The sequence below is a fragment of the Pan troglodytes genome, chromosome 1 (assembly GCF_028858775.2).
Source record: "Pan troglodytes isolate AG18354 chromosome 1, NHGRI_mPanTro3-v2.0_pri, whole genome shotgun sequence".
Classification (NCBI taxonomy): Eukaryota; Metazoa; Chordata; class Mammalia; order Primates; family Hominidae; genus Pan; species Pan troglodytes.
Window position 1 is genome coordinate 47,864,881 of NC_072398.2, and position 15,212 is coordinate 47,880,092.

General features: G+C 52.7%; 1 protein-coding gene across 1 annotated transcript in view; it reads right to left on the bottom strand.

Annotated features, from left to right (window-relative positions):
* Positions 1 to 741: 741 nt before the first annotated feature.
* IGFN1 (immunoglobulin like and fibronectin type III domain containing 1) overlaps positions 742 to 15,212 on the bottom strand; it is a 37,970-nt gene continuing 23,499 nt past the window's right edge. Inside the window, 11 exon segments of the mRNA XM_024350920.2 lie at positions 742 to 1,308; positions 2,484 to 2,810; positions 3,569 to 3,868; positions 4,819 to 5,014; positions 6,849 to 6,937; positions 7,930 to 8,232; positions 11,011 to 11,139; positions 12,183 to 12,356; positions 12,890 to 13,189; positions 13,807 to 14,106; positions 14,491 to 14,632. Coding sequence (XP_024206688.2) covers positions 1,295 to 1,308; positions 2,484 to 2,810; positions 3,569 to 3,868; positions 4,819 to 5,014; positions 6,849 to 6,937; positions 7,930 to 8,232; positions 11,011 to 11,139; positions 12,183 to 12,356; positions 12,890 to 13,189; positions 13,807 to 14,106; positions 14,491 to 14,632 — 2,274 coding nt within the window. The 3' untranslated portion in view covers positions 742 to 1,294.

The following is a 15,212-nucleotide window of genomic DNA, read 5'->3' on the forward strand; positions in this document are numbered from 1 at the left end:
TAGCTCATCGGGTCACCTGCTTGGCCTCAGAGCTGATGCCCTGGGAGAGAGTGGGGTTCAGCCTTCCCCGGGGCTCCTTCCTTTCTTTTGGCTCCTGGAAACTCTGGAATATTTCCTGGGAGCCTGAGAGTTTGGGGGCCATGCCTTGAGGATAATGGAGTGCAAGAGTTCTGGGGACAGTGGTGGGGTGACCCACCTGGGAAAGGGAGGCATCCCATCCCTCCTGTGACATGGGGCAGTGGGGACTGTGAAGAAGGTGAGGAGGCCTCATGCAGCCTTGAGTGAGAGTCACACCCTCATGCACTTGAGAGCCTCTTTCTTCTCCTTCTGACAGGGGCTCAGATCCTGGAGTAGGATTCTCCCCAACTCAGACTCTTTCTGGTCCCGGGGAGTGACAGACATAGGCCAACCCTAGGCAACCACAGCCCTGTGGTCCCCACACACGTAACACCTGGGGAGGCCTCCAGCCCTGCTGCTCACAGGATTTCTGCCAGTCAGAAGAGTGCAGGAAACACAGGCCAGGAGGAAGAGAAGCCTCTCCATTACCCTCTAACCCTTCTTGGCTTTCTCACCCTTGCAATCAACTATGCAGGCCTGGGCTGCAGGAGAAGAGTCCAGTTCTGAGCCCGTTCTTCCTCCATCCAGAACCCACCCATCCTCCCAACTGAAGCCTGGAATAAAGGCTCCGCTTTGGAAATCTTTCCTCCAACACACCCATCCCAAGTAAATTTGCCAATGATCTGCCTGTATTAGCCTAATGTTTTAATGAAGAAACATAGAGAAAGCACATGCTGCAACCCTGGAATCTCTTGAATCCAGGAGGTGGAGGCTGCCCCCACCCACACACACGCCCTTGATGCCCTAGTCCTCACCCATGTCCTCTGACCTCCTCTCCTCTTCCCTCCCAGTGGTCACAGCAGGCCCAGCTGTGCCCACCCTCCCTCCAAAGGGCTCAGCCCAGGAAAATAAGGAGCCGGCCCATCCTGCAGGCAGGTGCCCTCTGGATCTCCTGAAGCGAAGAAGAAAGAAACCCATATGGTGAGGGTCCAGGAGGTTTGCTGTCATTCTGTTGAGTGACTTAGCTTGGAGCCAGGAGGTGGAATGCCCTCCTCCCTTGTTTTTCTTCCCCAAGGACTTCACGTCCTCCTGGCCAAAACCTCGCCAGGCATCTTCTCACTCCCATTTTCCTGGGGCTCTGGGCACAGCCTCCATCCTTGGGATTGGCTTCCCGGGCCAGTGCAGGTGTCGGAAGTGAAGCTTCAAGGGTCCAGGACCATCCCAGGGTGAGGTGAGGCTAGGTGCTGGGTTCTGCAAGACACAGGATATTCCAGTTGGTCCAGAGGGGCAGCCACCCCACCCTGCATCTGTTCAGTGGTGAAGAAAACTCAGAATGGGGCTTAGACTACAGGCTCTGCCATCAGGGGGTGTGGGTTCAAATCCGGAGCCACCACGTGCTCTCTAAGCTTGGGCAAAGCCCTTTGCTGGCCCCTCGGGGAACCATAATCACCCCCAATGCCATCTTCATTCCGGGACTACACGTGTACACAAGCTGGGGTGCTTTGAGAGTGGCTTCCTAAATGCCTAAGCACAGGTCCTACAGAGAGAAGAGATGCTCTGCTCCAGTGCAAAGGGGCCGTTTTTCCACAAAGGTCAATTGAGGCTTGCCTTTTATTGCTATTCAAAATATAAGGTGTTTTAAGTACTATCGAAGGAAAAACCTTTATTAACATATATATCTGTGCTACTGAAAAGGAGACTACCAATGAGAGAATCAGCATGGCTTTCTAGGCACTAAGTGTTCATATCTTGACATACTTAAGAAAGAGCAATACGGATGCCTGTTCATCTCTCAGCCTGCAATGTGTCGCGTGGCCCCACTGGGAAGCTTAGGTGAGCAGTACACAGCCCTTCAATCAAGAGTTACTCACCAAGTTCAAATACCTCATTTTAAAAGTGGGTAAATCTGCTGGGCACAGTGGCTCACATCTGTAATCCTAGCTCTTTGGGAGGCCGAGGCGGGTGGATCACCTGAGGTCAGGAGTTTGAGACCAGTCTGGCCAATATGGTGAAACTCCGCTTCTACTAAAAACACAAAAAAATCCGCCAGGTGTGGTGGCGGATGCCTGTAATCCCAGCTACTCGGGAGGCTGAGGCAGGAGAATCTCTTGAATCCAGGAGGTGGAGGCTGCAGTGAGCCGAGATCATGCCATTGCACTCCAACCTGGGCAACAAGAGCGAAACTCCGTCTCAAAAAAAAAAAAACTAAAAATAAAAATAAAATTTTTAAAAAGTGGGCAAATAAAGACCACATGTGGGCCGGTGTTGGTAGGTTAAATAGCTGAAAGTTCATAGAGTCAGGCAGAGAGTCCTGGTCTCCTGACTCCCCTGAATCCCTCTAGGCACCCCCCGGAGCCTCCCTGACAGGCAGGTGGTTGCTCTCCTGGCTCTCCTTCCTGCCCCACTGCCAGGGCAGCCACCATTACCTATGACAATGAGGGTGGCAGTGCTGACTGCCTGGCCCAGCGTGTTCTCAGCCACAGCCTTGTACTCCCCGCTGTCCTTCGGGGATACGCTGGGGATGGTGAGGGAGCACACGCCCAGCAGGTCGGTGCTGTACACCGCGGGGTTTCCTTCCAGGCTGCGGTCGTTCTTGAACCAGGTGACGTGGGGCCGGGGTGAGCCCTGCACGGCACAGCTCATGCAGCACTCACAGCCCTGGGGCAGCAGGTGGGACCGCAGGCCCACCAGGAACCGGGGCTTCTGGCTCAGGTCGGGCTCCCGGTAGCTCGGAGCCTTCACTGTGAACCTGTCTGTGGTGAAAGCCAGGGTGAGAGAAGAGGGTGAGAAAGCGAGGAAGGCCTGGCTGAGACCCGGGTCTGGGTAAAGAGTTCATGAAGCTACCATGTAGGCCTTATCTGGGATTTCCTGCCACATCTTGCCTGCAAATTTGGACCCCAAGGCTTGCCTCATTCTATCCTTTTCCTAAAATTCTTTATGGATTTTTTTTGTAGCTAATACACATTCACTGTGGACAATTAGAATACACAGAGAATCAAAGGAGAAAGAATAAAAACCAAATCATAATCTCACTACCTATAGATGACTATAGCTGACATTCTGGTGTAGAGCTTTCCTGAAATTTTTGTATTTTATGAAAATGAAACCTTGATTTGATTTTATAGCCTGCTTTTCTGTGACTGATCTTAAGGTCCACATCTACTTTGCTGTAAAATATACACTTTGTTTTCAGAGAAACATTAACCTCTATTTGCCTTATTGTCTGTGGCTGCTTTTGAAAATCCTCCCAAAGGCACCTCAGACACCAAAACACCCACACCAATCTCATTCTTCCCACGGAGGTCAGGGGTGCAGAGGATGCCAGTACAGGTGGGTGTGAGGCAGGAGCAGGAGGAGCAGCAGCTCGGGGCTGCTGGCTGTTATTTGGCATGCTCCAGGCCATCCCTGCCACAGTCCCTATCCTGCGCGCTTGCCATGCTTGGGTGCATCCCACTGCATTGCAGAGCGCAACCCCCACCCTGCCTGCTCCTCCCTCTCAGGGGCTGCTTACCGCGCTGCCGGGGGATGCACCAGGGCTGGCTGGTGTCCGAGGGTTTGCTGGCCCCCAGCTCATTCTTGGCCACCACCCTGAAGTGGTATTCGTGGCCGGGGAGGATGCCCAGGAGGGTGAAGTGGTTGGTGTGGATGCGGTCGGCTGCCTCGCGCCAGGGACCGTGCGCTGAGGAGCGTGTGAACACCGCGTAGTGCAGCGGGACATCCTGGGCCTCGTCAGGAGAGGGTTCCCACTCAGCCGTCACCGTCCCAGGCACGTTCTCCTGCAGGTGGATGGGCCCAGGCGCCTGCGGGCATGCTTCAGGAGAGACGGCAGAGGGAGGTCACGTGGAGGGGACCCAGCAGGGCTGCTACCAGCTCCCCTCCAGGTCCCAGGACTTCTGAGGGTCCTGGGGAACGCAGTCTTGCCACACAAGTAGCTGGACCCAGAGTAAGCTTGGCCAGCGGTCCACAGTTATCTCTAGAGGGTAGAAAATCTCCCCAAAAGAGTAATTTTAATTCACTTCAGTGTGTTTGTTTGTTTGTTTTTTGAGACGGAGTCTGGCTCTGTCACCCAGGCTGGAGTGCAGTGGCACGATCTCGGCTCACTGCAAGCTCCAACTCCCAGGTTCACGCCATTCTCCTGCCTCAGCCTCCCAAGTAGCTGGGACTACAGGCGGCCACCACCACGCACGGCTAATTTTTTGTATTTTTCGCAGAGATGGGGTTTCACTGAATTCACTTCAGTTTTTAAGTAAAATGACACAGGACAAGGCATGCATTTTTGGACAGAGGCAGGGCTCTCATGAGGCTGCATTACAGAGCCCCCACTGTTAGTCTATTTGATCATTTCTGGATATCCAGAAGCTCCTCCAGGGCAAGGGCTGTGTGGAGCCACAGCTGGGGAGGAAAGCCTTTATCCTGTGCAACGGCTGCAGACAATTTTGTCCCCTGGGTCTTTGGAGTGATGTAACAGTGGTAACTGCCTCTGCTCACTGACTCAACGGGAAGGATAACTGAGGTTGGAGAGGAGACATGACATGACTGTCTCTAGGCTCCTGAGGCAGAATGACAATGGAAGTCCCCAGGGGATCTTCCGGGGTCCTTTCTACTTTCTATCATCAAGCATGGAGGAAAGGTGGAGAATGGTCACTTTGCATACCCAGCCCTGGTAGAGTGGCTGAGACCTATGATCAGACCAGTGGACACCTCTTTGCCTTGGTGAGTGGCCGAGCCAGCGTCCAGAGCCCAGAGCAAGGCCTGCCTCACCTGCCACCCTGATACGGAAGCTGTGGGCAACCTCCTTCCCCTGCAGGGTCCTCAGCACCACAGTGTAGAGACCACTGTCCAAGAGTCCAGCCACAGGGATCAGAAGCTGGGTGAGGCCATCCTTAGTGACAGTCACACTTCTTTTGGGCAAGGGCAAGCCATCCTTCAGCCAGGTCACTTCAGGCATGGGCATGGCCTGAGAAAGGAGAGGAAAGAAAAGTTGAGAAGGGGAAGCTGGCAGTTTCATGGAGGTGATGGCATTTAAGCTAGGCCAAAGGTAGAAGCGGTGAGAAGAGTCTTCTACAAGGAGAAAGTCGACCAGAAAACACAGAACATCAACAAGAAAACACAAGTGGGAAAAAGGGGTGGTGATAAAGTGTGAGGTTGGCAGGTGGGTATGGTAGGGGGGCGGTAGAACAAGGAAGTTGGACGAAGAGGTTCGGCAAAAATGCAAAGTGCCCTCCACGTCACACCTCTACAGACATCTGGACATTATCCTGTAAGCCAGGAGCCGCTGTTGTCAGATTCTGAGCAGGAAAGCATAATGAGTTCTGGATTCACATGGCAGGGGGTGGGATGGGAATGAGAAGGGATGTGTGGGGAGGGGAGTGTTAACCACCCTGGCAGCCAAGACCATGTAGGAGATAATTTGGCAATAGGCTAGGAGGAAGATTGCGGTGTCCTGGCCTTGAACTGTGGTGACCCTGAGCAGGGTGGGAAGGCCAGCCCAGCTGCTTGGTGACCATGCCGTCAACTCCCTACGGGGCCCTCAGTACAGGGCACAGTGGGCACCAGAGTCAAACGAAGATGCTGATAGTCACTAACTGACCTCACAGGATTGTTCTGAGAATTTAAGGCGTTAATAATAAATACACGGAAAGCAGAGAGAAGGCCTAGGACATGGTAACTACTCAATGTGCATTAAATATTTTTGTCATCATTATCATTGTCATTATTGTGGTTAAGAACAAGTCATTTAGAGTAAGATAGACTGGTTTGAATTCCTACACAGATGATGATGATTTTAAACAATAATAATATTAAAACATATTGGGTGGTGTCATATGCCAGGCCCTACATATACACTTTCAATATATTAATTCCTTGAACCCTCAGACCTTTGAGGTAGGTTACTATTATTATCCCCTTTTGACAGATGAGGAAGGTGAAACACAGAGATGTTAAGATATTTGTCCTGGCTGGGCACAGTGGCTCCCACTTGTAATCCCAGCACTTTGGGAGGCCGAGGTGGGCAGACTACGTGAGGTCAGGAGTTTGAGAGGTCAGCCTGGCCAACACGGCGAAACCGCATCTCTACTAAAAATACAAAAATTAGCCGGGCGTGATGGCGGGCGCCTGTAATCCCAGCTACTTGGGAGGCTAAACAGGAGAATCGCTAGAACCCGGGAGGTGGAGGTTGCAGTAAGCCAAGATCGTGCCACTGCACTCCAGCCTGGGCAACAGAGTGAGACTCCGTCTCAAAATAAATAAATAAATAAATAAATAAATAAATAAATAAATAATATTTGTCCAAAGTCAAACGGCTGTGAGTGATGACAGGAAAATTTGAACCCAGGCAGTTTGTACTTTTAGCCACCACCCTACTGTTGTAAAGTCAGGTGGTGTTGGTGTTGGTTAAGGATCACCCTGAGTCAAATATAGGTCATGTGCTTGCACAAAAATACATTGTGAAGTCAAAGGGGATCATCTGCACGACCGGCTCCCTGAATTCCCAGACTAGGAGAGGTGGAGAACGGAAGAGCCTTAGTTTGGAGGTGCAGTAGCTGAAGCTACCACTGGAGGGATTTGCAGGCCTGGAGCAGAATGGCCACCCAGCGGCCAAGTGAGGGCGGTACCTTCAAGGAGGACCTGAATCCTTCCTGCCTCATGTCTCTCGCCTGATTTCCACAAGCCCAGGGCACTGACTAGGGGCCAAAAAGGAACAGGGAAGAAAAGAGAGCCACAGGGCTGAGTCTGGCCCCCTTGGCCTCTCTGGGCTTCCCTCCCCACACCCCTGTAGGTACACTCACTTCAAAGGAGGCGGGCACACGAACCGTGTCCCCGACCTTGACTGTCAGCAAGTCCTTGGTGCTGGAGTCCACGAGGAACTTGGGACAGACTGAAACGCACAAGAGGACTGGTTACCTCCCTCCTCCCTCACAGTTGGACCCCAGCCCCAGGTCCCCAGCAAGGTAGGGCTGGAGGGGAAGACTGGGCCAGTCGGATTGATGCTGAGATCCCAACACACTGGGGCCTCTAAAGGACTGGAGGGCAGCTGGGAGCAGAATCTTCAGGGGAGACCCCAGGGGCTGGTGGGGAGATGCTAGCAGGGGAGGAACAGGAGCTGCGAAAGGAACCCCGCAGGGAGAGGGGTGGACTAGGCTGGAACAGAGGAAGATGCTGATATGTGGCAGAGCGCTTATGTTTTGCAGATGAGATAAACACCAATCTAAGACAGGAAATGACTTGCCTGAGGTCACACCTTGTTCGGGAGAGAGCCAGGACAAGATTCTGGGACTTTGGACTCCGTGTGCTGTGTTTGTGACTCCCTACTGCCATAGTGATGACTAGGGTCAGCTGGGGTGGCCCAGTGTCAGCTTGGGTCAAAGGCAGATCAGGTGCTTGTGGTGGTTAAAGCCCAAAGGGAAAGACAATCCTCTTTTCAGTAATAACGGGGAGCTGGGCATGTCCCATTCTGAACGTGAACCATGGGAGCTGAGCTGCACTTAGGCCTTCGAAGGCCATGCCCGGAAAGCAGCCACTCTCTCTCCTACAGAACATCAACTTTGGAGTCTCCAGGTTTAAATCCTGGCTGTACCACATACCATTAGTGACAACTAGGGCAAAGTACCTTGAAACTCAGTTTCCTTCTCTGTAACTTCGGAATAAAAACATTAATATTGTAGTATAGTTATGAGTCGTAATGAGAAAACATTTCTAAGAAGGGACTGCCCAGCCCAGTACCTAGCACCTAGTAGGTGCTCAATAAATGTTACTTCCTGAAACTGAGGGTGGGGATCCTGGCTTAGCAAGTGCATTGTGGCTACTCAGGGGCCCCCTCTTAGGAGGGGCCTGCAGGGCTCAGGGGTCAGGGAAGGAGGCAGCACTCACCAGTAACAGGCATGGCTTGCACTAATGTGTCCAGGGCAATGGGCTGGCTCTGGCCTCCTTCATTAACTGCTGTCACCCGCACGAAGTAGCCCTCTCCAGGCCGAAGCCCCTTGGCCGTGTAGGTGGTGACTGGCACGGTGCCCGCATGGCACGGGAGCCACTGGAGACTGTCTGAGCTGCACAGCTCCACCACATACCCCTGGGCTTCATCCCCGTCCTGGGTGTCTGGCCCAGCCCAGCTCAGAGTGATGCTGGTGTTCGATCTGTCTGTGACTTGGAGATTCCTCACCGGCCCAGGGGGTCCTGCCAGGCACCATGGGGGAGTCAGGAATGGCATCTCCTGAGGGAGGCCACTCAGTGTGGATATTGATTAGCCTTCCTTGTGGGAGACTGGGAATTGTTTTCACTTAGCAATTCTGCCTTTAGATTCTTCCTGAAGCACCTACCTTGTTCCAAATTCTTACTGTAACCAGCACTTTGTCTCCGTTATGCACACAGATCCCAGGCCACCTCCACCAGGAAGCCTCCCTCAACTCATTCCCCTCATTCATTCACCAACCTGCCAAACGCCTTCTCCTAATTATCCTTCTGTAATTCCTGAAAACTGATATTTTGGTTGATGACCTCTTGGGTTCCATTATCCCGTATGACTAGACTTCTATGTGTTTTTATTCTGGACTCTAAGCTCTTAGAGTCACGACTCTGCCTTTTGGGTACTCAGTGCAGGCTTCTTGTTCTCCACTTATTACATGAGAACAATAATAATAGCCCCACCTACCCACAGAGGTTTTAGAACAAGCAAAAAGCACAATGAGTATGAAAGGGCTCTGGCCCTCAAGCCTGGCTGCACGTTGGAATCACCTGGTGAGCTTAAAAATACTGGCACCTAGATGCCACCCCAGAGATTCTGATTTAATTAGTCTGGGGTGCAGTCTAGGCATCAACATTTTTAAGAGTTTTCCAGGTGTTTCTACATATGCAATGAAGTTTGAAAACCACTGGGCTAGGGCAGTACTTCTCAAACTTTAATTAGTATAGAAGTTACCTGGGGATTTTGGTAAAAAATATAGACCCTGATTCAGTAGGTCTGGGGTGAGGCCTGAGATTCAGCATTTCTCATAAGTTCTAATAAGATGATGTTGCTGGGCCATGGGCCTTGCTTAGCAGCAAGAATCCAGAAAATGTAGTGATTGCTGTGGCTACTGTTAGACACTGCTTATCCTATCTATTGTCTCTACTTCCCACCACTGATAAAAGAGATTAACAGGCTGTGGTCCCATGGCTCATGCCTGTAATCCCAGCACTTTAGGAGGCCGAGGCAGGAGGATAGCTTGAAAGCAGGAGTTCAAGACCAGCCTGGGCAATATAGTGAGACCCTGTCTCTACAAAAAGATAAATTAGCAGGGTGTGGTGGCACATGCTCATAGTTCCAGCTGCTTAAGAGGCTGAGGCAGGAGGATTGCTTGAGGCCAGGAGTTCAAGGCTGCAGTGAGCCGAGATTGCATCACTGCATTCCAGCCTGGGTAAAAGAGTGGACCCTGTTAGAGAGAGAGAGAGAGAGAAAGAAAGGGAAAGAAAGAAGAGAGGGAGGGAGGAAGGGGGAGAGAGAGAAAGAAGAGAGGGAGGGAGGAAGGGGGAGAGAGAAAGAAAGAAAGAAAAAGAGAGAAAGAAAGGAAAAAAAGAAAGAACAGAAAGAGAAAGAAGACAGGGAGGGAGGAAGGGGGAGAGAGAGAGAAAGAAAGAATGACAGACAGACAGAAAAAAAGAAAGAAAGAGAGAGAGAAATAGAGAAGGAAAGAGAGAGAGAAAGAAAAGAAAAGAACAGAGAAGAAAAGAAAAGATAGGACAGGCTTGGTCCATTTGCAAGGAGTAAGTTGCATGGGCCGGCTTTCCTCCCCCATCCCTCCATTCCACGTCCTGCCCTTCCTAGGACTAAAACTCAGATACCACTTGAACAATGAAATGTACAGAATGTTCCGGTCTTGTTGGGTTCATTCAAACAGCCTGAACACCTGCAGTGGGCTGGGCCCTGTGGGGCACAGAGATGCTCTCCAGGTGTTGACCACCTGGCCCATCCGTCAAGTGCCAGAAATGTGTTGCTCCCTAGAGGACTTGGTGTAGGCAAACTGATTAGGGGATGAGAAATACAGAGCAGCATTTTCTAAGCTGTACGCCTTGGAGTGACGCTTTTAATAGGTATTTTGTGAAAAAGCTAGATTTGGATCAAGGTTAGACAGGTTTTTTTCCCCTGCAGGACTTGGAAACATCAAAAGCTCACATCATACACATCTTTAATCACAGACATTTTTTGCTGTTCCTGTTGTTCTCAGAATGTCTGTTGGCATCTCTCAATACACTCCATGTTCCCAAGACCACAGGTCTCAGATAGAAAATGCTATCTCAGACTATAAGTTTCTCAAGGGCAGAGACCAGGATTGATTTACCTACTTCCTGGCACAATGCCGGCCATTTAGTAGGTGATGGGCAAATATTCATTGGATAGAGAATTGATGCTGAGCTTCCCCTGTTACCTGCCCTCCACCCTGCCTGATGGGCACACTAGGGTGAGTGGATGCTTATGAGACTGGGGCAGGTGGGCCAGCTTGGGGGCTGGCCTGCCTAGAGGCCAAAGAGTGAGTGAAGTGATCTTGAAAAGGACTCTGCTTTTTTTTTTCTTCTTTCTTTTCTTTTCTTTTTTTTTTGTAACAGGGTCTCCCTCTGTCATGCAGGCTGGAGTGCAGTGGTGCAATCATAGTTCACTGCAGCCTCAAACTCCCGGGCTCAAGCAATCCTCCTGCCTCTGCCTCCCAAAGTGCTAGGATTACAAGTATGAACCATTACTTGGCAGGGAAGGAATCTTCTAATCCCACTGCCTGGCTTCTGGGCCTGTTTGAGCTCATGTAGGGCCCCTAAGATGTGGCTCACCCGAGAGGGCTTTTGATTTTTATATCCCAGCCCTCCTGACCATCTCCTTCAGAACTGCCCCGACCTGTGACCTTTGACCTCCCATCAAGTCCTGCCCAGCTTCAGGGCTATCCCGTGCTCACCTCCACCCCCATCCTGGGTTGGTGCCCTACTTACTCATGGGGTCCCGAGCAAAGACGGCATCCGATGGAGGTCCAGGCTCTCCGGGACCTGAGGGAGCCACAGCTGTGACCCGGAACTCATACTGACAGCCCTGCCGCACGTCCGCCACCGTCCATCTCCTCTCTGTGAACAGCCCGCCCATGTGAGTCCCACCCTGATGAGGCTGGACATGGGGAGATAGCTTGGGTGCCTCCAAGTTCTGAAGGAGACCAAGCCTGGGGTCCTAACACATCCCTCCCTACATCCCTCCACCCACTGTGACTCAGTTCCCTCCAAGGTGGAAAGAGCACTGCTCAGGGCGTCAGGAGCCTCTGATCCCTGTCTGGTTCCACCACTAACTTGCTGGATATTCTTGGGCAAGTACCTTAATCTCCCTGGTTGTCTCTGCCTTACAGAGTTGCTGTCATATTTAAATAAAGCAGAATCACTAAACAGTGAAATTGGGAGAATGTTCATCTCTCTCTTTCTAGAGATAAGGAAACTGAAGCCCTGACAGGCCTCAGCTTCTAAGTAGCAGAACCATGACCTGAATCCAGGTCTCCTGGCAAGCTGTTCTGAGCCCGTTCTTTCCTCCTCAAACCTGGACTTCCGCAGCACGCATGCAGAGCAAGGAAATGCTAAGGGTTATCACAAGACCCTTCAGCATCTGCCCAGCCCTTTGGCTTTTCCAAGTTCTTTCTGAACTCAGAATGCAGTTTGTTTCTTTGGAAACTACTTAGTGGGGCAGGGGATCCTTCTCTCCACTTTATGGATGTGGAAATTCAGATCTAGAGAGGAAGTGAACTGTCCAAGGTCAAGGCCAGAAGTAGAGGGGCCAGGGCTAACAGCGTCATCTCTGGCTCTCAGCTGGGATTTCTGAATCAGGGCTTCTTCACCTCAGCACAGTTGAAATTTTTTTGCCAGATTCTTCTTCGGGGTTTTTGAGAGGAGGAGGTGGGCTCTGTCCTGTATACTGCAGGATGTTTAGCAGCGTCCCTGACCTCTTTGCACTAGATGCCAGTAACATTTACCCTCCACCCCATTGTGACCATGAAAAATATCTCCAGACGTTGCCAAACCACCCTAGACGAGAAGGACTGTATTAAACCAATCTGAACTGAAAAGTCCCTGGGATCCTGGAGCCAGGAGGGGTCTAAGGAAGCTCTGGAAGCCAGGACAATGCTCACCAGGCACTGGCTGGTCGTTCACTGCTGTCCAGGTGTTGCTCCCCTTCTTACGCCTCTCGATCAGGTAGCCCAGGATGTGGGCGCTGCCAGGGCCCCGAGGTGCTGTCCATGTCAGTGTGATGCCCTGGCTGGAGGCCGACAGGATGGCTGGCGCAGAAGGGGCCTTGGGGAGAGCTGGGGGTAAGAAAGATTCCAGTCGGCCAGAGGCCTGGGAAAGGTGCCGGCTCATGGGGAGCCCCTGGGGGTAGGGGGCACAGGCATCTGGGACAGGCCACACTCCGCCCTGTCCTGGTGAGTGTTGGGGCTGAGCCAGCCCGCCCTAGGTCAGTGTTCTGGCTATTCAAGGGAAGGAACGAAAGGACAGAGAAGGCACTGCAGCCTCGGAGCCTAGAACCAGCCCTGAGACCCCTCAGCCTCCAGTCCTCTGATAGGATATTGGAGGCGCATGCTCCTCTCTCCCTGGGACCCGCGACAGTGGGCTTTGCTGGCCCATACCCTCACTCCCGGAGACTCTGTAAAACACTTCCTGATCTGGGTGCCAGATCCCAAATGCAGCTGAGGGAAGGAGTCTCCAGAGTGCTACAGAAGGGCCTCCGAAGCCCCGAGCACAGGCTGGTGTCACTCAGCCTCTGGGACAGCCTGCCCTCCTCGGCACAGTGGGGAGCCCAGGAGTGTCCCCCACCCCCAGCCCCAGCCTTTTCTCTCACCCTCAGGAGCCACCAATATCTCCTCGGACTCCAGGGCCTCGCCAGCCCCCTCTGAGGTCACAGCCCGCACTCGGAAGGTATACTTCCTGCCTGGCTCCACATGGGCATCCGTGAAGGTGGTGCTGTCAGCGGGGGCCTCGCCCACCTTCAGCCAAGTGCTCCTGCCAGCCTGCCGTCTCTCCACCACGTAGCACTCTACAGTCCGGCCCCCATTGTCCCTTGGGGGCCGCCAGCGGAGGCAGACGCCAGCCCTATGGCAATCCTGAACCTCCATGGGGCCTTGTGGGGGATCAGGCTTGTCTGGAGACCCACAGAGAGGAGCGGGAAGAGGAGGGGTCAGAGGAGCTGGAGGGGAGCAGCGCCAACCCCCCCCCAACTCCCCCCCACCCCGACTCCCCCCCACCCCCATCCACTCATCAGCAGATAAGCCTGCAATGGGGCAGACTGTCCAGAGAGCCTTGGGCATTACCCAGAGGGCCACACATTCTTGAGATGTCTCCACCCCCAACACACACATGCACCCAGGGATGTGCCATGGAATGCATCAGCCCCTCCCGGCCCCACCGTCTGGTGGCTGGTATGGGCACCTGCTCGGCCCAGAGCAGTCCTACCTTGCGGGCACCACTCAGGGCTGGGGACCACCATCCTACCCAGCAACTTCCTGAGGGCCCAGTGTATTGGGGTCAGAGAAGCATAACTGGCTCCTCCCCCCGAGCAGGAGCCCAGCACTGTGTTCATCTCAACTGCTTCTTCCTAAGCAGTCTGAGCAGAGTTAGGGGTAGGTCTGGATCTTAAACAGCATGCAAATGAGGATCAGAGCCAGCAGAGATCATACCCCAGGCCTGCCCTTGATGGCAGGGAGGGCCCAGAACCCCAGGGACTCTCAGGCCTTAGGTGGGGGAAGACAGGGCTGGTACCTATGACTTGCAGAGTGAGCTCGGCCTGCACAGAGCCTCCCTCGCTCCTCAGCGTCACGCTGTACTGGCCACAGTCCTTCCTGCTTGCGCTGGGGAGGCACAGCCGCGTGTAGCCATCCCCCAGGTCCACCTGGGCCTCCCTGTCACTGCTGCCCACCACCTCAGCCCCGTCCTTCCTCCAGGCAGCCTGAATGGGGAGGTGGCTCTGGAAGGGGATCTTCACTATCACCGGCTTCCCAGCCTTGACCACCAGTGGCTCTCTCAGTTTCTCTGTCACATCTGGAGCAATGGTAGGGGAATCTAGAAATAAAACAAGAGAGTCAAGGAAGACCAGGGCACTGGGCACCTGGGGAATATAGAAAGGAGGACCCAGAGAAGGAAGTTTGGGGGAAGAGTAAGGAATCCCCTGCCCCACCACATGAGGACAAACAAGGGGAAGGGGCTTCATCTGCAGCAGGAGAGACCAGGCTTAGACCTCACCAAGGACTTCCCGGCAGGGAAAGAGCTAAGACGCTGGAATAGGCAGGGTATGAGTCGGCTTTTTAAATCATCTTCTCTGGGGATGAGATTAGATACTGGCTGCAGACTAGCCACAAATTCAGGTGTTTTAAAGCAAGGCATATCACCTGGTACAAAGAGACTGTGGGACAGGACAGGGCAGGGCAGGGCAGGGCTGGGCCTTACCCTGGACAGTCAGGGTGGCCTCGCTCTGCTGGTCACCAGCTACAAAGGTGTACCTCCCAGCTTGGGTCCCCTGCACATGCGTGATGAAGAGGCTGTGCACGAGACCATCTTGCTTAAAGATGACTCCATCCTGGGCGGTGAGCTGGAGACAGGGCCACAGCAGGAGAAGGTCACCCCACTCCCATCCCAGTTCCTTCAGGCCAGCTAACCAGAGCCCTTTACTGATGCTGGGATCCTGATAACAGCTGTGTGAATGGAATGCTTATTGTGTGCCAATGCTCTCTGCGCTTAGCACCTTATTTAATTGTCGTAACAGCCTTATGAAGTAAGTACTATTATTTGTCCCACTTTATAGATGAGGAAGCCAGACTGTTTGGCAGCTTGCTTGAAGTCTTATAACTGGTAGTGGCAGAGCTGGGATCTGAAGCCAGACTTAGCTGATACTGAGCCCCATGCCCTGAGTCACTGTGATGTCTCTCTTGGGGTGACAACTTTAATGGAGGACAGGGGATTGTGCAGGGAGACGAGGGCCCCCTTCTGGTTGGGATGAGAAGATGGCATTTGTACGAGGCCTTGAAGGATGGGTAGGATTCAGCAGGTATGGGTATAGAAGAGGCGTTTTGGATGGTGGAAGAACAAGGGGTATGCTGAGGGGTGTAGGATACACATCATTTAAAAATCCAATTTTATTTTAAACACACCAAGTTATTGGCTATTTAAAC